Source organism: Setaria italica, chromosome VI, assembly GCF_000263155.2.
Source record: "Setaria italica strain Yugu1 chromosome VI, Setaria_italica_v2.0, whole genome shotgun sequence".
Classification (NCBI taxonomy): Eukaryota; Viridiplantae; Streptophyta; class Magnoliopsida; order Poales; family Poaceae; genus Setaria; species Setaria italica.
This window is the reverse complement of record NC_028455.1, coordinates 1,709,834-1,729,467: the sequence shown is the minus strand read 5'-3', so window position 1 is coordinate 1,729,467 and position 19,634 is coordinate 1,709,834. Positions and strand designations below refer to the sequence as shown.

The 19,634-nt window shown below is 46.2% G+C and overlaps 3 protein-coding genes across 4 annotated transcripts; all 3 read left to right on the top strand.

The window, feature by feature from the left end:
* The first annotated feature begins 129 nt into the window (after positions 1–129).
* On the top strand, positions 130–7,247 carry LOC101777488 (RNA polymerase II transcription factor B subunit 2). Its single transcript, XM_004972514.4, has 16 exons — positions 130–521; positions 745–868; positions 946–1,113; positions 2,056–2,124; positions 2,594–2,687; positions 2,863–2,963; positions 3,471–3,516; positions 3,594–3,653; positions 3,737–3,805; positions 4,177–4,260; positions 4,326–4,409; positions 4,558–4,643; positions 5,467–5,557; positions 6,276–6,356; positions 6,448–6,522; positions 6,652–7,247. The coding sequence occupies exons 2-16, from the start codon at positions 756–758 to the stop codon at positions 6,784–6,786; spliced, it is 1,356 nt and encodes a 451-aa protein (XP_004972571.1). The 5' UTR covers positions 130–521; positions 745–755; the 3' UTR covers positions 6,787–7,247.
* Positions 7,248–7,254: 7 nt separating this feature from the next.
* Positions 7,255–8,134, top strand: LOC101767508. Its single transcript, XM_004974281.3, has 2 exons — positions 7,255–7,889; positions 7,992–8,134. The coding sequence occupies exons 1-2, from the start codon at positions 7,656–7,658 to the stop codon at positions 8,121–8,123; spliced, it is 366 nt and encodes a 121-aa protein (XP_004974338.1). The 5' UTR covers positions 7,255–7,655; the 3' UTR covers positions 8,124–8,134.
* Positions 8,135–11,400: 3,266 nt separating this feature from the next.
* Positions 11,401–16,805, top strand: LOC101777069 (putative cysteine-rich receptor-like protein kinase 35). Of its 2 annotated transcripts, XM_004972513.3 has the most exons (7): positions 11,402–12,416; positions 14,191–14,313; positions 14,998–15,134; positions 15,282–15,489; positions 15,588–15,825; positions 15,923–16,076; positions 16,154–16,805. In XM_004972513.3, exons 1-7 carry the CDS (start codon positions 11,477–11,479, stop codon positions 16,526–16,528), a joined length of 2,175 nt encoding a protein of 724 aa, XP_004972570.1. In that variant the 5' UTR covers positions 11,402–11,476; the 3' UTR covers positions 16,529–16,805. The 2 variants fall into 2 exon arrangements, with proteins under 2 accessions (XP_022683579.1, XP_004972570.1); XM_022827844.1 differs by lacking the exon at positions 14,191–14,313 and having other exon boundaries at positions 11,401–12,416.
* Positions 16,806–19,634: the final 2,829 nt, after the last annotated feature.

Sequence of the window (19,634 nt, the reverse complement as noted above, 5' to 3'; positions counted from 1 at the left end):
GCCCAACCCGTCTGCCCCTATGGGCCGCCAGACGACTATGCAAGCCGATGCCAAGCAGGGGCGCGCAGCAGCAGCGACTCCCCCGTCGGGTGCCGCCGCGTCAGTCTTGCTCGTCCACCGCGCCGGCGCGCCGCGAGTCGCACGCCCCCTCACCTCTCCGTCGCTCGCTGTCTTGCCCGCGCCCAAATCCTAGCCGGCGCGCCCACCTGCCGTCAGATCGATTCACGAGGGCTACGCCCCGACTGCAATCCCGCCGCCGCAGTCCTTGCTGCGGCCCCTGACGTCTTCCTCCCCCACGAGCTGCGGTCTGCCGCCTCCGTCCACTGGCGCGAGGTCCGGGCCGTTGCCTCCGTCCACAGACGAGCACCGCGGACCCCGCTGCCATCCACCTGTGTGGTCCCGAGGGTGCGGAGAGGGAGCTCCCGAACTCGTCGGCGACCCCGCAGTCCTCGAGCTCGCCCGCTGTCCACCCGCGGCCTTGCTCTTCCGGTCCTGCCGCCTCCCCACGGTTTTTTCAATCGGTAAGACCCGACCCGACCTCAAGCTTGATTCACCAGTCCGCATGCGCACTGATCCCAGTCCTCCACAATTTGAACTGAAAGCTATCTGATAAATAAGTATCTCTTAGCTGTTAAGGAACTATGATTTAATATTGTAACTGAGATTGATTAGATGATTGTAATTTCAAACTAGCCAATTTTGGAGCAAAGAAGAATTTAGAACCCACCCCTCCGTTCTCCACAGGTGCACTGAAGATGCCGCAGGTTTTGGTGGTGGCGCGGAACTTCATGGATATGGTGGCTGCGCTGCCTGCCTCCAAGCTTGACATGCTCTATGACTCTGCCTTCATCTGTGAGGCTGTACTCAGGTCCAAAATCCACATTTTCTGCAATGCATTATTCGTTCTCAGTGATTTCCTCATCTTGATTCAGTTAAAGTTCGCAGGTCACTCCCGCCACTAGCGAAGAAGTATGCACTGCAGATGCTGTACGTGTTGGCACCGGTGGCCGCTGCAGCTATGGAAGAGTGGGTGCTCGATGAATATGCTTCCAAGCACAGGGTCGCCATTGATAAGCTGCTCCAACTCAGGGTCTTTGTCGAAGTGCGCGATAGGTAAGATCATCCATCTCCGTAAGAGGATATTTATGGCTTGACGTATGAGCAGACCATAACTAACCTGGGCTAGACCAGTTATTAGTGAATCGATTGGAACTCAAAACTCAAAAGTGGTGATATGCTGATATATATCTTGTCTTTGTTCTAGTGTTTTGAGTCATTTATTGCCTTTTTCTGCATTCATGGGAGCTTGGATTTTAACAGATCGCAAGTTGTTAGATTTTTGCCCCACGACAATCAATAATGCATGTTTGGTTCAAAGCAAGCAATAATTTGCACTTCAGCCATAAATTTGCATGCTTCCTATGGTAACCAAGTGGCATTCTCTGTACAGTATATTCAGTGTGCAACTGTGCATGTATGGCAACATGTGTGGTTGTAACAATGTATTAAGTCATGATACGTCCTTCATTTAGTCAGCCAACATTTTACATGTTCATTATGAAATAGCAGTAATGATAGGAGGTCTGATCAGTATTTACATGTTCTTATGGTAACCTTGAGGCCTGAGCTCTTGATGGCTATGTTGTTATTTGTTAAATTATCATCATGAGATTGCCATGTCTGTGGATGCAAAAATTTACACATGTCGAGCAATGACACTAATAGATTTGCATGTTTCTTTACTCCGGCTTAAGAGATCGTTATATATTTCTAACGGAAAGAGATTGTGTTATGAAATGCGTCATGTATACAGAATTCTTATGTACATTGATGACTTGGTATGATTGCTTATTTCTGAAGACATTCATACTATTTTATTTAAGGTAGATAAACGAGGATTTGTAATGATTTGATTAATCATAACCGGCTCTTTGCTGCAGACTTCTCTGGAAATACTGCAAACTTACTATTAACTTGCTTAGGTCTGCAAGCATGCATGCTGGTGCATGGTAAATTAGGCCATTCCTAACTTTCATGGTTTTACTCTGTATATAGACGAAAGGAGGTGAGTTACAAGATGAATCAAAAGTTCCAGGGTAATATGCAGAAGTATTTGGTTGACGGGTACGATTTTCTCAACTACTCTTTTCTTTGTTTGAAATCACATGGGTGATCCTATATCAAACTTGGAGCTGCTATGATTGTGTCAGCAATACATCATTACTGCATGTTCTCTCCATAATGTATATATACGCTCCAAGTTAAGATTTAAGAGTAGTAATTATTCCACCTTATGAAATTACCCTGTGCCCTGATAATATTGCTACCACATGGGAAAAAAATTGAGCTCTTTCCGCATGGTATTTTGTGACCAAGAAAATAAATAAATAATTCTGTCAAGTATAGATGATTGCATTTCTACCACTGTTTATATGAAAAGAAGATTGTTGTATAGTGGTCTGTTCATGTTTATTTTAAAAAAATTCTAGCATGATATACCTCGAGCTGGAATCCTTTTGTTCCATGAGCACTATTTGTGGAGCATATTGACTAGTTATCATACCGTTCTTACTTATTTTAACTTTTGTTGCAGTGGAAGTTTACCAAGGGAACCGATACCGTTAAGTGTCACTGGTAGATTGCCTGCATCAGCAGACCTGGAAGCCTATGCTCTTGATCAATGGGAGGTTAGGATGACAAACCTTAAATCAGAATTTGTTTAACATGCCTACTTTCTACTTTCCTTTATATCATCTTTTCATTTCCCTTGTTGAATCCGATTCTTAGAAACACTTGGAAGGCTTCCAGTGTTTATTTCCCCTAGTGAAGGCTTATGTATATATATTTTCTATGGGAAAATAGTGCTTCTTGTTGCAATTGATCAATTCATCTCAAGTCGAAAAAGGAACAAGTTTCAGCTCCTCCATGATGAAGACATTTCAGCGCGGCCTTCTGAGTTCAAGGTTCCATCTAATTACCTTGTCTTCATAGTTGGGTTAATTTCTTATAAATGAGTACAGTCAAATGTTGTTTTTTTTGAACAATAAGTGATTTGGCAAATTGCTGCAACTCTTTATTTCTTCTAGTACAATTGGATAACATAACCAGTTGCATTCTCTAAATTTATACATAGTTAATTAGCCATACACTAAACAGACAATTGGAGCTAGTAAATTGAAGTTGATGTGGTCTGACAACAAATTGTTAGTAAACAGACAATTGTTGGTTTCCTGGATGTAGAAGTTGATTACCTGATGATCCTAGCAGACAATTTGGTTCAGTAGCTTGGTCCTTTTTTTTGGTTAAAATAGTTAAGATTATTTGTAAGTCATGTTTGATGACAGTATACTCATGTAAATCTCATATTTTCATACTGCTGTATGCTGTCCAGCTTTGCATAGGTTTGCTTCACTTCACTGATATAAGCAATAATTTCATCGACATGGTTATCTGATTTGGTATATTGGCAGGGATGGTGAAGCTCCAAAGTTGACTGAGAATGGCTTCCAATTTCTTGTGAGTTCTCAGCTCTCAGCTAATCCGATAATTGACATACTTCCACATTTGGTTCTTATTATTTTCTATGTTATCAGCTTATGGAAACAAATGCACAACTTTGGTACATAATGAGAGAATACATTTCCTCTGCAGAGGTATTGGTGGCATATTCTTATATTTATTTTGGGTCACCTTGGTAATTTTTATGTTGAATTTGTTGTTGCATGTTATTAAATAGGAACGTGGAGTGGACCCTACGGAGCTGATATCATTTCTCTTGGAACTTAGTTTTCATAAATTGGGAGCGGTAAAGTGAACTTTATTTCTGAAGATCATGTTTAAACATGTAGATAGTAGTCAACATTTTTGTCCCCTGATGTCCATGAAAAAATCTATAGCTGGAGCACCTTTTCTTTTGGAGATACAGTACATGAATATGAAAAGGAAGTGTAAATGAAATATATGAGAAGAGCATCTTGAAGAAGTTGTAACTGTTCCACTTTATCTAACATAGCAGGACAATCAAGCTTATCTGCCTTCTTAAGAATATTTGAAAATAAGATAGGCACTGTAGTTTTGAGTCTAATAAAATGAAATTTACCTGCTTATGCCGAAGTCTCCTGTCTGGTACATTGGTTTTCATGGCCATACTTTCTGTCTGCCCTGTTCATGTTTCAGGCTTATAGTTTGAACACTCTGACTGATGTTGAACGAATTGCCATCAGGGATCTTGCCGAGTTGGGATTAGTCAAACTGCAGCAGGTATGAATTTTATTTCTGTTTTTCCCCTGATCATCTTGATGATAATGACGAGTACTGAATTTCAGGGTCGAAAGGATAGCTGGTTCATTCCTACCCAATTAGCTACAAATCTCTCAGCAAGCTTGTCAGATTCATCGTCCAGCAAAGAGGTTGCATAATATATCCTTCCCTACTGCAACTATTTATGTTTTTCAAAACTTATCTGTAACTTCTACTTACTTGTCCCCTAATCAATGATCATAATGAAGATATGTATTACATTTAATCTAAGAGATGATATTTGTAATGTTGTTGCAGGGCTTTGTTGTTTTGGAGACAAACTTTAGAATGTATGCATACTCTACCTCCAAATTGCACTGTGAAATTCTGCGCCTTTTTTCAAGGTACATGAGGTGCCCTATGAGTGACACAACCTAGCTCCTCAATCTACCACTTTTTCATTAAAGCTATGGCATCATAGCTCACTGCCTCCTGTTCAGGAATCACTTGCTTTGTTTATTAATGTGCTATATGATTTATGTTGCACGCAAAGGGAGCAACTGATCGGTCATAACTGCATGGGCTCTGTACTCTTCTTAAAGCTTCTTTACCTGATGCCACTTGAGTACATGCCAATTCAGTTGATCTGACATTCCCAGTAGACTGGTCAGTGGTTGCAGTTGTGAATTCCATGCAGCTGCTTGTTTAGTTGTACTGTGGACCTGATAAATTAGACTGCACAGGTTAAGTTTCTAGAGTAATCCAGTGCTATATCTAGGGAAAAAATTTAACTTAATAGAGTAAGACATTTATAGACATCGCTTGGAGGTGCTAAGCCCTTTACAACTGTGCTGTAGGCAGCTTGTAGATCTAGCTGTTTGAATCACCTGCATCTGAAAAATATTGATGTCCGCTTTGCACTGTTGGCTGTAGTATATTAGTTCATACAGCGCTTTGCTGCCTTGCACTATTGCTTGCTCTGTAGGTGGCAAGTAGGAATTTATCTTTTGCATCCGACTCAGTTGATTTCAGGTTCCAGGATTTGAATCAGAAAAGTGGTTTTGAATGACTCCAGTTTGCAGGGTTTTCTTTTTAATTTTTTCTAAAGGTTTGATTATAATTGCATGATTAGTTCTGCCGTATTATCCTGTATGCTATTAATATTCCAATATTTGTTTGTGGACTCACTTTGAAACAAAATCATTGACTATATGCTTTTCTTTCCAGGGTGGAGTATCAACTTCCAAACCTCATCGTGGGAGCTATTACAAAAGAAAGTATTTATGGTGCTTTTGAGAATGGAATAACTGCTGAGCAGGTAATGTCTAATATACTACTTCCGTTCTGTTTTATTGCACACAATCGAGTATTCACATATATAATTAAAAATTTAATGACCATATGTGTGTTTGAGATTATATGTTAACCAAAATAACAAGTGACAGCGGGGTATTATGTTAACCTGGCTCTGATACCAAGTTATCACGGCCATGCGGTAGTGAGTGGATCGGATAGCTGTGGGAGGTTGTGGCCGCTGGGCTGCCGGTTTCCTGCCCGTGAAGCACGTGGAGGTCGCTGCGGTGGCGTCGAGCAGCAAGGAGATGAGAAACAGAGAACGGGAGACGAGGAAGTAGATTAATTCTGGCTTGATTATTCTGTTGGGCGGCTTCATATAAATAGCCAGGATTACAAGTCAACTAACTCAGCTAGATTCTCTTAACTAAGCTAACAAACTGATAACAACGAAATCTAAACCAAATCTTATCTGAAACAAACCAAACTATGCCGCTGCATCCTAACTGACTATAGCGTTCACCCCTGGCGCCACCTCCTCTGGTACGTGATGCCGACCATAACAGTTTGCACATACTAACACACCCGTACTTAATACGGTTATTTTTTGTGCACCATGTAAATTTTGGCTACGATTTTGTCCTCCTGCTTAGCTTCTATTCTATTTCTTTGTCTGGTAAAGCAGTTACATTTAATATCTAGCTTGCATCTTGTTTCAAGATCTATCGTCTTCTTTTTTCCAGATAATTTCATTTCTTAGGCAAAATGCTCACCCTCGTGTTGTTGACAAGATACCTGTTGTTCCGGAGAATGTCACTGATCAGGTGAGAAGCGATAATTCTCTCTGTTGAGCAGCCATCAGTTAGTGTGCAGAAACAATATAGTGGATGAGTAATTCAATACTCACCTATGCAGATTAGGCTGTGGGAAACTGACCGTAACAGGGTTGAGATGATTCCATCACATTTGTATGAAGATTTTCCTAGCAAGGTAAACGCAGTATTATTTCTTCTCTGCATCTTTGGCAAAGGGCAATCGTCAGACATTAACTTGCTTACTGTGCTCCTGAGTGTTTTTTCCTGTAAACTGACAGTTTACTTAATTCTGCTTCTTATGCAGGAATGGTTTGAACAATGCTGTGATCACGCAAGAGATCATGGATACTTGCTGTGGGAGGACTCTAAGAGAATGAGGCTGATTGTACGAGGGGAGTTCCATCCTGAAATGAGGGAGTTCCTCCGCAGGCAAAGATGAAAAATGACCCTGTTTTTCCTCTTGGATGGAACAAGCAATTCGTGTGCATAAAGCTCCTCTATGCAAATGCCCCACACAAGTCTACCATTACCAACATGGCGATGGTTCATGTGCCGTGCCTTGTCTCGTACGCATGCCACAAGGCGTTTCTAATCGAAGATGAAAAAGAAGATGCAATCGCATCTGCAGACGGCTGCATACATTGTAGACATTTGAGATTGGTTTAGATTAGTGAAAATTCCATTTGTAGTAATATGATTAACGCGGCACAGACACAGTTAGTGGGTAAAACCCAGGAGTGATCTCTGTTTCCTTATTTTAAATCTGTGATGATGAGATCCAGGTTTCAGGTTCAAGTATCCTCAGCTGGTGGCTGTTGCTGTAAATCCTCAAATGACTTTCTAAAGGATTGATATTGGTTGTCATCATTTACAAGATGAATATTGACTCAGTATCGGATACGTGGAAATTTCCCCCCTTTTTTTTTCTTTGAGGAAAAAACAAAGCTGCCCTGTAACTGATGACAGCCACGCAACGCAAGCCAGCGGAGGGCAAGTATTGGGCTGAAAGTAGCTCGGCCCGGTAATATCAGGCCCAGCCCATGTCCATTCAAACGCGCGGCGCGGTGCACGGTGCGCACGAGCGAGCGAGCCCACGACAGTACACGCCCGCGCCCGACTCCGCCGCCGCCGCCCCAGCGAGTCCGCGAAGCCATGGCGGGGAAGAAGCGCAAGTCCGGCTCCGAGAAGCAGCCGAAGCACCGCCTCCCGCTGGGCGCCGATGCCGACGCGGTCGCCGCCGCTCGGGCGCCGCCAAGCAGCACCAGGCGGACGAGCTAGGAGGCGTCCATCCCGTCCTCCCTCAGCGCCATGATCCTCCGCGAGGCGCGCAAGCAGCAGCAGGAGGGGATGCTCGCCGACTCCAGTGACGAGGGGCCCTCAGCCGCCGCCGCCGCCGCCGCCAACGCCAACGCCAACGCCCAGGCGGCTCCGGGGCCGTCCACGTCGTCCTCTTTCCCCGTCCCCGCAGCTAATGACGACGAGGACGACGACGTCGACGAGCTCGACGGGTTTGACGCGCTCAGCGAGTACGACGGCGGCGAGGTGCGTGGCTTGCTTGCAAGACTAAAAATGAGTAACTAACTATTGCAGAGTGGCTGAGCTTGTGTCTGAGTTGTGAATTTGCTGGCTTTGTGGTATTGGTAGGTGGTGATCAACGAGGAGGACGAGAGGGATGTCAAAGGACAAAGCTGCCGAGCTCACACTTGGCGATATCATTCTCCAGAAGATCAGAGAGAAAGACGCCGAGGTCTCAACGGGTGTGTATGGTCTTTTTAACTGTTATTATACTTCTTACCGTACTTGGAATTGTAGAGTCCGTTCAGCAAATTGTGAGCTACTTTTTAGTAGCTTCAACTGCATTTTTGGTATGAATAGAGTTAAATGTATTGGTAAACGGTCACAAACAGTGCCTCCTGTCGCCCGGACAACCTCTCATGCTTTGGGCGGGAGGCAACTCGGCGTACTTTGACGACTCATCGGCTCCCAGACTCAGGGGCCAGCGTCCCCGATGACTCGGCGTGCCTCTTGTTGCCCAACCGACCTCTTTAGCTCGGGGCGGGTGGTGACTAGGCATACTTCAATGACTCGTCCAGCTCCCAGGCTCGACGGCTGGGCGTCGCCGCTGACTCGGCGTGCCTCCCGTCATCCGGCCGACCTCTCTTGCTCAGGGCAGGCAGCAACACGGAGTACTTCAACAACTCGTCCGGCTCCTAGGCTCGGGAGCTGGGCACTGCCGACAACTCGGCGCCGACAACTCGACGTGCCTCCCATTGCCTGGCCGACCTCTCTGGCTCAAGGCAGGTGGCGACTCGGCATACTTCGATGACTCGTCCGGCTCCCAAGCTCAGGGGCTGAGCACCGCCGATGACTCGGCGTGCCTCCTCTCGCCCGGCCAACCTCTTTGGCTCTAGCAGGAGGCGACTTGACATGCTTCCGTGACTCTTCCGGCTCCCACGCTCGGGGGCTGGGCACCTACTTCAGGTCGGCGTGCCTATGTGGCTCCGCCAGTCCTCGTCCTTGGAAGTTGGGCACCTAATTCTGGTTGGCGTGCCTCCGTGGCTTCGTCTATCCTTGTGCTCGAGCACTGGACTAGCTTCAGAGATCAAATTTTTCTTCTTTGACCATTGGACTTATATTATACTAATCGCTTAAATGCTTTGACATGTTGGATGCCAACTTTCATTAGTTCACCATGAAGTGCATTCCTAACACCATATAAAGTTCACCATGAAGTGTTGAAACTGAAAAAATTAGTTACTACTATCTCAATCTAATAGCAATCATATCAATATATGTACCACTACTTACATCAACCTGCAAGTGCATCTGCATGCAACCTGACGCCCGACGACTCTGCATTAGCTGTAGGGATGGAGAAGGTACACCGAACAAGTGGTGTCATTATCAATATACAGTAAGTCAAGTCAAGTCTTCGCCAAGTGCCCTGTCTACGCCAATCATATGCATCAAACTGCGATGACCACTCAGACTACCATGATCTCCTATTGCCGTTGACTTCCTAGCTACTTCCTCGATCAGAACACCACCCATGCCGTCGTCTCTATTGCCGTTGACTTCCTAGCTACTTCCTCAATCAGAACACCACCCATGCTGTCGTCTCCATCCGGCCACCGCCAGGGCCGTTGCCTGCTCCTCCTTGCCATGGTGGCGAGCCTCTCTACCTTCGTAATGTCCATGGACAGCCGGTTCACATTGGTCCACTGCCAAACGTCAGCGGCGCCATCTCCTGCTCCCTCGTCGCCGTCGTTGCCGCCGCCATTCTCCTCCTCCACCACCGTAATAAATAGCGAATAGCGGGTTAGTAGCGGATTGACGTCGAGGTAGCGGATTGCGGATAGCGAGCGATATTGCGGACGATAAGTTTCAATAGCGGCACCTAATAATCTCACATAATTTTAATTATATATATATCATGAATAATAAGTGTAAATAGATATTTAATTGCATACATGTCTCACATGCTTAAATTAAGAGTGTAAGACGACGGAGGTCCATGAGGATCAGGAGGAGCTCGAGTACGTGAATCGGCGGCGCTGGCGAAGGGTGGCGGCACCGGTGAAGGGTGGCGGCGGCGGGCAACCAACACGGGTGGCGGCGGCGTGTTCTGAATGGCAAGGCCGAATGACCGATGGGGGTGCACTGGTGGAGTCTGTGTGGGTAGGTTGGGAGGGTTTTTTTGGTTCCACGCTATTGCAGCCTACTACCACCGCTATTGTGGCCCGCTATAGCGCAATTGCAGTCGCAAAGTTCCAAACCGCAACAGCCCGACCGCTACCTAGTAGCGATAGCGGCAATAGGCCGCTACCGCTATTGCGGCCGCTACCGCCGCTATTTAGTACCTTGGTCCGCCACTAACAGCACGTTCTGGTCCAACGTCGTCGCATTCCGGAGCGCCGCCATGGGCATCCGGAGCCAGTGCAACAGCAACAGCCGCCGCGCCGCCATCTGGTACGACGATGGCTCCACCGTGACATATCCAGCGCCGATGTTCTGCTTCGTCATCTTTGCCGACACCAACACGTCCACGCCCTACGAGCAGTACCGCTACGAAATGCATAACACGGGGTAGGCCCGTGACAAGGGCACCTTCGAGAACACATACTACACGCTCATGATGCGGCTCGCCGCGTGCGTCGTCAACGGCTCCGGCGACACCGCGCCGGCCTCCTTCCCGGAGGTGCCGATGTTCGCGACAGGGGAGGCCGTGTATGACCCCGGCGTCCCCAACGGAACCATGTACGGGCTGATGCAGTGCATGAGGCGGCGGAGTGCACAACAAATATATGAGTATTAGATACTTGCATCAACGATCCTAGTGTGTGTGGAAGATTTGTATCATGACTATATTTATGTACTATTGAATAAAGTGTTATTTGTTCCTTGAGTAACTATCATTTACACTGATTATCAAGTATGTGACTGGTTCATGGAACTCTTTGTTGATTATCATGTTATTCTAAACGATTCCTAGTCTATATCATTATGTGGGACAATAATGACACACAGACTAGCACATTTATTAATTGATGATCACCTTTCATGGATCCTAGATATAGAGATATCAGATTAATAATATGAACACATGTTAGTGAACATGGTGTTGGATTGACCGACCCAGAGACACCGTTAAGATTGTTATTTTGTATGTGTCATAAGTTGGTTTCAAGTGGTACACCTGCTAGTTTCTTAGACCTGAGATAGTAGAAAAGAATAGAAAATGAAATTTACACTGATTAGATAAAAGGTGCAGTAAAATAATGGTTAGTGCATTCCTAACACCCTATTCTCCATGAAGTGATGAAACTGAACAAATTAGTTACTACTGTCTCAATCTAATAGCAATCATATCAATGTATGAACCACTACTTACATCAACCTGCAAGTGCATCTGCATGCAACCTGACGCCCGACGACTCTGCATTCTACAGGGATGGAGAAGGTCCACCGAACAAATCATGCCATTATCAGTATACCGTGAAGTCAAGTCAAGTCTTCGCCAAATGGCCTGTCTACGCCAATCATGCATCCAACTGTGATGACCACTCAGGCTGCCATGATCACCCACTGCCGTTAACTTCCTAGCTACTTCCTCGATCAGAACACCACCCATGCCGTCGTCTCCATCCGGCCACCGCCAGGGCCGTTGCCTGCTCCTCCTTGCCATGGTGGCGAGCCTCTCTACCTTCGTAATGTCCATGGACAGCCGGTTCACGTTGGTCCACTGCCAAACGTCGGCGGCGCCATCTCCTGCTCCCTCGTCGCCGTCGCCGCCGCCGCCATCCTCCTCCTCCTCCACCGCCACTAACAGCACGTTCTGGTCCAACGTCGTCGCGTTACTGGATGCGCTACCGTCTGCAGCAGCACCGACGGGCTTCGCCTCCCTGTCTCGCGGCAACGGCACCAACCGCGCCTTCGTCCGAGGCATCTGCCGCGGCGACTCCGCCGGTGGCGATTGCGCCAGGTACCTCCGGAGCGCCGCCATGGGCATCCGGAGCCGATGCAACAGCAACAGCCGCCGCGCCGCCATCTGGTACGACGACGGCTCCACCGTGACATATCCGGCGCCGATGTTCTGCTTCGTCAGCTTTGCCGACACCAACACGTCCACGCCCGACGAGCAGAAGTACCGCCACGAAATGCATAACACGGGGCAGGCCCGTGACAAGGGCGCCTTCGAGAACACATACTACACGCTCATGACGCGGCTCGCCGCGCGCGTCGTCAACGGCTCCGGCGACACCGCGCCGGCCTCCTTCCCGGAGGCGCCGATGTTCGCGACGGGGGAGGCCGTGTATGACCCCGGCGTCCCCAACGGAACCATGTACGGGCTGATGCAGTGCATGAGGGATCTGACGGCGGCGGAGTGCGACAAGTGCTTGCAGGACTCGGTGCCACGGCTGCCTAGCTGCTGCTATGGTAACCTGGGTGGGGTGGTGCTCGGCTACAACTGCTACCTTCGCATGGAGATGTACACCTACTATGATCTCAAGCTTGATCCACCGCCCCCTCCAGCGCCAGCTCCGTCCAACTTCATCGGACAAAGTGCAGGTGAGCTTCTCAATCACTACATATTTTCATTCTTTTTTAGATATATGATGTTTAGCACGAGCTAATTAGTTCAATTAAACTAACCGGTTTATAATCAATGTTCTAAATGTCACATATTTGCAAACAGAGACATGCTTACATATTGCATTTCAAATAGATACAATCTCTATACTTCAAATTTTGTATATTAATTTAGAACAGTGTTTAAAATCTCCGGCTAGGCCTAAGAGCAGCTATAGCCGGCTATAGCTACAGCTAAGCAATTTAGCGGATTTGTAAATGTAGGTTAAGAAAATCAGAAATGTGACACCATTACTTCACTAATTCATCTCATCACCAAGTCATCAGCTCTCGCTTCTCAGTTCTCACAGGAGTATAGCACAACATACAGGACAGTGGACCATGTTTCAGTCCAGAACACTTGGCACTCACAGTTCATCACAGCATGAAAACAGGACAGAGGCAATGCATCATCTACCCATCAGAAAAGTCACCAGGATACCAGAATCAGAGGAGGAAAGGGGAACAGAGCACGTGCTGGTTCTTCCTTGCCTCGCGTTGCAGCCTCAAACGAAGCAGCCGCCGGTGGACCATGGCACCGTCGCAGTCGCCGCCGCCTTGGTGGGTTGTAGCAGCAGCCGTCGCTTAGGGGAGAGAAGTAGGAAATAGAGAGGGTGCTAGAATGCTAGTCTTCCTCGTCACCAGGGCCGGGCGCAGCCGCCGCCGCCGCCGGCCGCGCAGTCAACGCCACCGCTGCCTTTCAGGGGAGTGGAGAGTCTGAGACAGTTGAGAGACTCGAGGGGGGGGGGGGGGGTTGGGATTAGGATTTTGCCTGTCTATACATGGCCTAAAATTATGAAATCTGGGCTGAAATTCTTGGTGGGCCGAGCGCGTTGCCTGCCAAGTTTGTTCGCTTGCGCTAAGCCTGTGCTTCAATTTGGCCCGTCAAGTCCTTTAGCGGCAGCTAATTGAGGGAACATTTAGTGGCTATCTCCGGCTAATAGCAGCTATTAGCGGCAGCAAACTCATAATGCTGAAATCAAACTATCCTAGCGGCTTCCTTCTCCAGCAGCTATCTCTGGCTACAGCGGCAGCTATAGCCGGAGATTTAGAATCTTGATTTAGAACAGTACTAGATATCCATTGACAGATTTAGAGTCGGCAACCCTATCTTCTTCGATGAAGTTTGGGTTTCCGATTTTAGGTTTAGAGATGGGGAGATTTGTGGCTGGAGGCAGAGCGGGGGCACCGCGAAATAAAATCATTGAACAAGAAAGAGGATGCACGGATAAGGAAGGCGATTCAAGGCAGATCGGTAGACATCAGTAGTGACGAAGGAAGATTGACTGCCCTCACTGGCAGAGAAACACAGCAGGCGGCGCCATGGTGCTCAGGGTAGCCGATTGGATCATGATGTGCCCGGCCGCAAACACTGACGTAGCGAAGGGACAAAGTATAGGCCGTTGGATCTTAATTCTAGGGTCCAGAAAAAATGATAGATTATTAATCAGTAATCTAGCTTTCAACTGTTGTATAGACATATCATATATTATTCTGTTCGTTGACTGAAAGCAATTAAAATTTCGGTCACCTCTCAGCAAATATAACCAATAATGCATCAACCCGGTCTGCAGCAGTGTCCCATCGTGAAATCACTGTAGGGCAGTATAGGGGGTGTAGGACAAGTTGACGGCAATCTAGAACCAGACGTGACACGAGTACCAAAAAGAAAGCACGACCTGACCGACAGTGGTAATACCTCACTCAAATGCAGGAAAAAAGGGGCTTGGTTCGACTCTCGCCGTCGCCCTCCCTGGTGGTGGAACGGTCCTCATTGCGCTCGTCATCCTTGGTGTTTTCTTACGCAGAAGAAATGCCAATCGAAAGAGAACGCCAGGTACGCGTACGCCTAAAACCTCAGTTGATATTTGTTTCTGGCTGTGTCCATTTTACTGGGTGCAGCAGAGTTCAGTTACAGCAACCGAGCAGATAGTATTGGGACTGTCCTAATATAATTTTTAGGATTATTGGAGCAGGTTCCCAATATATATAATCCTCTTTTTAACACTATTTTGCTATGTACTTGCACATAAAAGTTACAAATACGCTATGTTCATGTCTAAGTTTGAAATGCAGAAATTCAAACATAAATATGCATGGTCCAAATGCATCAAGTAAATAATCCAAAACAAATATGAAGAAAGGAGCATCACACACTGCCATGGAGCTGCCACAAATGCTCAATAAGGTTATCATGAAGTCATTCATGTGCCGCGGGATCTTTGATCTTCCATAGTTCCATTGCACCAATATGTGCCCCTCGATCAAAGCTAAATACATTCTCAACCCAGCATCTCCCTAACCGGTTGGAAATTAAGGGCCATCAGCACCAGTGCTATATTTTGACCGGCAGAGCATGAAAACATTTATGTGTACATGCAGGCATGGCCGGATGGCCCCACAAAATTTGCGCTTGGTATTGAGGGTTATTTTTCCATGAGCTTTACTTACTAAAAAAAAGGAGCTAACATGATTCTACTTAATAATAATGCCAGTCTTTTGCATACTATTTTTTTGACAGACGACAACAGTAGCAAAGAAGAGGACATCGGATATGTTGAGCCGGAGCAACTTAATCTAGCGGTGTTAAGAGATGCAACCGACAATTTCTCGGAAGAAAACAAGCTTGGAGAGGGAGGTTTTGGAGAAGTGTTCAAGGTACATTTTCACCTATATGTATAGACACACAAATGAGAAGTAGTATAATGTACTAGCTAGGTACAGTCATCGTGACAGAACTAGTACTATCGTGAATTGCAGTGTAGTGTCACGAAAATGTAAGAAAAGGTATTTTCTTTTGTGCAGGGTACATTACAAGATGGGGAAGAGATAGCTGTGAAGAGGCTTTCACAGAACTCCTCACAGGGATTCCAAGAGCTTAAGAACGAGCTTGTTCTGGCTGCCAAGCTTGAGCACAGGAACCTGGTGCGGCTCTTGGGTGTGTCCCTGCAAGAAGAGAAGCTGGTCATCTACGAGTACATGCCCAATAGAAGCCTAGATACCTTCCTTTCTGGTATCCATCAAGCTACTGCTCAGATTCAAAATAAGACCATCTCTCACAGATTCATCTTCCCATATTTGTTCTGCTCCTCGTTGTGTGCATGCGTGCAGATCCAGTGAGACGGCAACAGCTCGACTGGAGCAAGAGGTTTTCCATCATCTGCGGTATCGCACGAGGACTTCTCTACCTCCACGAGGAGTCCCGCTTGAAGGTCATTCACAGAGATCTAAAGCCAAGCAATGTATTGCTTGATGCAAAGATGAACCCCAAAATTTCAGATTTTGGCATCGCCAGGGCTTTCGGTGGAGACCAAACTAGAGATATAACAAGACGACCTGTTGGAACACTGTAAGTATACCAATAGCTAGCGACCTGTAAATTCTGGCAATTAATAACCTTGATTAATTATTAGTGAGTCCTTATTGCACGTCATTGATGCATGCAGCGGGTACATGTCCCCAGAGTATGCCTATTGGGGGCATGTTTCAACCAAGTCAGACATGTTCAGCTTCGGGGTCATAGTCCTGGAAATTGTGACCGGGCGAAAGAACAACAGCGCATACAACGACAATTCAGACTCCATATCTGTTCTGGGCCATGTAAGGATATGATATTCCCATGTCACATTATTTGTTTCACATAAATGTACGTACAACGATGGATCATCTCTGTTCAGGTATGGGACAAGTGGAGAGCTGGTTCCATGGTGGATGTGGTAGACCCAGCGCTAGCGGAGTCAGGGTACCCGGAAAGCGAGCTACTCAACTGCATAGAGATCGGTCTCCTATGTGTCCAGGAGAACCCAGCGGACCGACCAGACGCCTCTGCAGTGGTGCTTATGCTCAGCAGCCCGACCTCCACGTCTGATGACAGACATCGTGCCCCGTCTAGGCCAGCCTTCGTCTTCAGCTCCGGCTTCACTGAATCAGATCACCCATCAAGATCCAGTGTCGAGATCTCTGATGGCGTGCCGCTGATTAACGGCAAACAGTCCTCGACAACCTCGGTTTCAGAGAATGAGATGTCGATCTCAGAGCTTCAGCCGAGATAGATATGTGTAGCACAGAGTGCGCAGCACAAGCCACCATAGCTGGGCTCGATTTTGCCTATAATGAATTATTCATTTCCATGTATCTTAAAGCATATGTAGCAGGGTAACGAAAAATTTAGATCACGGAGTAAGAGCATCCATCTCATTTGATCAGAGGGCTTATATCGATCATTCTGTCCTGTATAATCTCATCACCATTCATACACAATGGATTGTAATCCATCATCTATTTGGACCAATCAAGAATAAAGGAAATGAAATTATTTTGCATCCATAACTAAGAACAAGCTACCATGGACCCTCATTATAATATATATGTCTCTTTTTGAACGAACCGCACAAGATAGTGCGTGTTTCATTGATATAGTAGAAAAAATGCAACGCTACATCCCTGGGAGGCTATAGGCAGGAAAAAGAAAAGAAAAGAAAAATAAAGAAAGGGCTGCCCGGTTGGATCGGGACGTCAACACGGGTAACTACTCCACTCGCCGCGGCAGCAGAATCGGAGTCTTTGTAATATTCGCGGCACCCACCAACAAACACCCTCATATAGTCGTCGAAACTTCCATGGGTGGCCTTGCATTGACAGGAACCTGACGGAAGCAGACTACACCCCACCGAGGAGGCCACTGCCTCATGTAGTTATCGAAATTCATTTTGTTTGAAATTATCAAACGGCCTCGGATGGAGATACGCGGTGTACCAAAGTTGCAGGGTTGATATCTAAAATTTCTATTTGATAATTTTTTGTTTTAGCTTATTTAGATCCCTAGACGTTCAAACAAGATTTATAGAAGTTAATATACAAAAGAATAGCATCATATACTTGGATACAAGTGAGTGTGTGATGTGGTGGTAGGTAGGGATGAAAACAGATGGAAACGGTCGAAAAATCCCTCAACTATTTTTTACTTCTACATTTGAATACGCAAACGAAAGCGAAAGCGGTAAAGCTGGACACAAAAATGAACCCGAACTTATGGAATATCAATAATTTTGAAAACGAACTAATTCAAGCGGAATTATATCGAACATGGTCAGTATATGAAAAATAAATACGGAATACCGACCGGTAGGACCAAGTGCTACAACTTTCATATAAAAAGTATCTCCATTTCACACCATATAAGAAAGATATGATTTTTCTAAGACGACAAGTGCTGGAACGCGATTAATATACTGCTGAAACTTTATTTAATTTTTTGAGCATCTTAACGACTTGAAATGAAAAAACTCAAAATTAAAAAATCGTAGATCTCGTCGAGAACCACAATTACAATTTTTCATATAAAAATAATCGTCTTCATCTGAGACCGTATGAAAAAGATACATTTTTTTATAAGATCGCGCCTAGTGGACCAAAAGCGGTATATACCATATTTCAAAAACGGGATATCCCGAATAAAAGCGGAAAAGTAGAAAACGGTTGGGATAATACCTTAACCGTTTCCATCCTGTTTTAGAATTTGGCATACCGTATTTCGTACCGAATTCAAATTTGTTTGAAAATACGAATTCGAGCGGGTCAAATGTAGAAAATGATGGTGGTAGAGGCCTCACATGAGGTAAGAGGTTGTGCATATTTAGCCCAAAAAATCGTCGCATGAGGGGACTTGGATCTTTGGCTAGTTTGCTTCTCTGATTTTTGCTACTTTTTACGGTCATTTTTTTATTGGAAAATCATTTCTAGGGGCATTTGTGTCTCAAACATCAAACCGGGCCTACAAATTAATATCCAGTGGCGGCAGTCTGGAAGGGTAACGGGCGCTGGCAAGGCAAAAGGAGGATCAAGAGTGTAGCAAGTGCAGCCATAATGAATATTCAATGACGAAGTGAGGATCATTATTCTGCCTCCGCCTGGGTAAAATCCCTGCAATGCCCTCCGATATTACAGAATGTAGCAGGTAGAATGAGGCCAGTTTGTAATCCTGTTTTCCCTTCTCCTGTACCACCTACAAATACCCCCATTGTGGACTACACATGACATCACATTGTGATGAACGATGCCAAATACTACAATGACCCACACTACCAAAGAAGCCAACTTAAAGTCGGTCAAAACATTTGAGGCAGCCTCACGAACCACCTCTAACATAAGCGGCATGTTCGCTTTAGATTATTCAGCCGGTTTATCAGCCACCAAACAGTATTTTCCTCTCACAACAAATCAGCTATTTCAGCTTTTCAGCCGGCTTATAAGCTGAAGCGAACAGGCCCAAGGCCTGTGCAAATGCCAGCAACTACAGAGGTGGTGATAGTGACCGACGCTGCAAGTACATTCGTAGAGACGGCTTGTTCTCTCTGCAAATGGTTAATAAAAAATTAAAAATGCCCAATACCTAGCAAGCATTCGTGCCATCATTCCATGTAGATCGAGCATAGAGAGGAGGAGCCAATTAAAAGAGAATGGTTAGCTTTGAAAGAATTTGGAATCCTTCCATGCAGCTGCTTGATGGCCGGCGTTCGGTGGCTTGGAGCGAAAGCGACTCACTCGCGCGTGCAACCCAGCTGGGTGGGGTCAACCGCGGGCCGCTCTGGGCGGCAGATGGGGTCGGCCGGACAGCTGACCCGGCACGGTGGTGGGCCCAGCCCGCCGCCCGAACGAACGCACGTTCGGTGCCATCGGTTTCTCTTCCTCCGCTCCGATCGCATCCGCTGAGCCCCGCCGGGGGGGGGGGGGGGGGGGGAACTGTGAGAGAAATTCAAAGGTGGATTTCTGTGTTATATTCTTGAGTGAGTTTGTAGGCTCTGTGCTTCACTGGATTGTTCCGTGATAGCTAGGTGTGTATGGTGCTTCGTGAGAAACAGTTTCATTACATCAGTGGCTCTGTGCTTCAGATGCTTCGGTTTGCTTCATGAAGAACAGTTGTGGGCTTGCAGTTGAACGAACAGTTGCACGTGCTGATGTGCAGAAGAGTAGTAAACTGAAGTAAGTTTTTGAACAAATCAAGGTTCTGCTTTGGATCTTGAAACCTGCAATATGGAACTTGTGAACAACTGATTCTTGAAAGGCGGAGATGTTGTATTTTTGCATGAACTTTTTACGGTGTGAGTGCCAAAGGAAGCGTATTGCCCTTGAATTTCCGCATAGAGAGGGGACAAGGGA

What these genes read in the sequence shown, in the direction of transcription:
- LOC101777488 (XM_004972514.4), top strand. Translation starts at nt 756, where the DNA reads ATGCCGCAGGTTTTGGTGGTGGCGCGGAACTTCATGGATATGGTGGCT. An exon ending in AGAATGGCTTCCAATTTCTT is followed by an intron (nt 3,517 to 3,593) that starts GTGAGTTCTCAG and finishes CTATGTTATCAG; the next exon opens with CTTATGGAAACAAATGCACA. An exon ending in GTTTTCATAAATTGGGAGCG is followed by an intron (nt 3,806 to 4,176) that starts GTAAAGTGAACT and finishes TTCATGTTTCAG; the next exon opens with GCTTATAGTTTGAACACTCT.
- LOC101767508 (XM_004974281.3), top strand. Translation starts at nt 7,656, where the DNA reads ATGATCCTCCGCGAGGCGCGCAAGCAGCAGCAGGAGGGGATGCTCGCC. An exon ending in GCGAGTACGACGGCGGCGAG is followed by an intron (nt 7,890 to 7,991) that starts GTGCGTGGCTTG and finishes TGGTATTGGTAG; the next exon opens with GTGGTGATCAACGAGGAGGA.
- LOC101777069 (XM_004972513.3), top strand. Translation starts at nt 11,477, where the DNA reads ATGCCGTCGTCTCCATCCGGCCACCGCCAGGGCCGTTGCCTGCTCCTC. An exon ending in CTTCATCGGACAAAGTGCAG is followed by an intron (nt 12,417 to 14,190) that starts GTGAGCTTCTCA and finishes ACTCAAATGCAG; the next exon opens with GAAAAAAGGGGCTTGGTTCG. An exon ending in GTTTTGGAGAAGTGTTCAAG is followed by an intron (nt 15,135 to 15,281) that starts GTACATTTTCAC and finishes TCTTTTGTGCAG; the next exon opens with GGTACATTACAAGATGGGGA.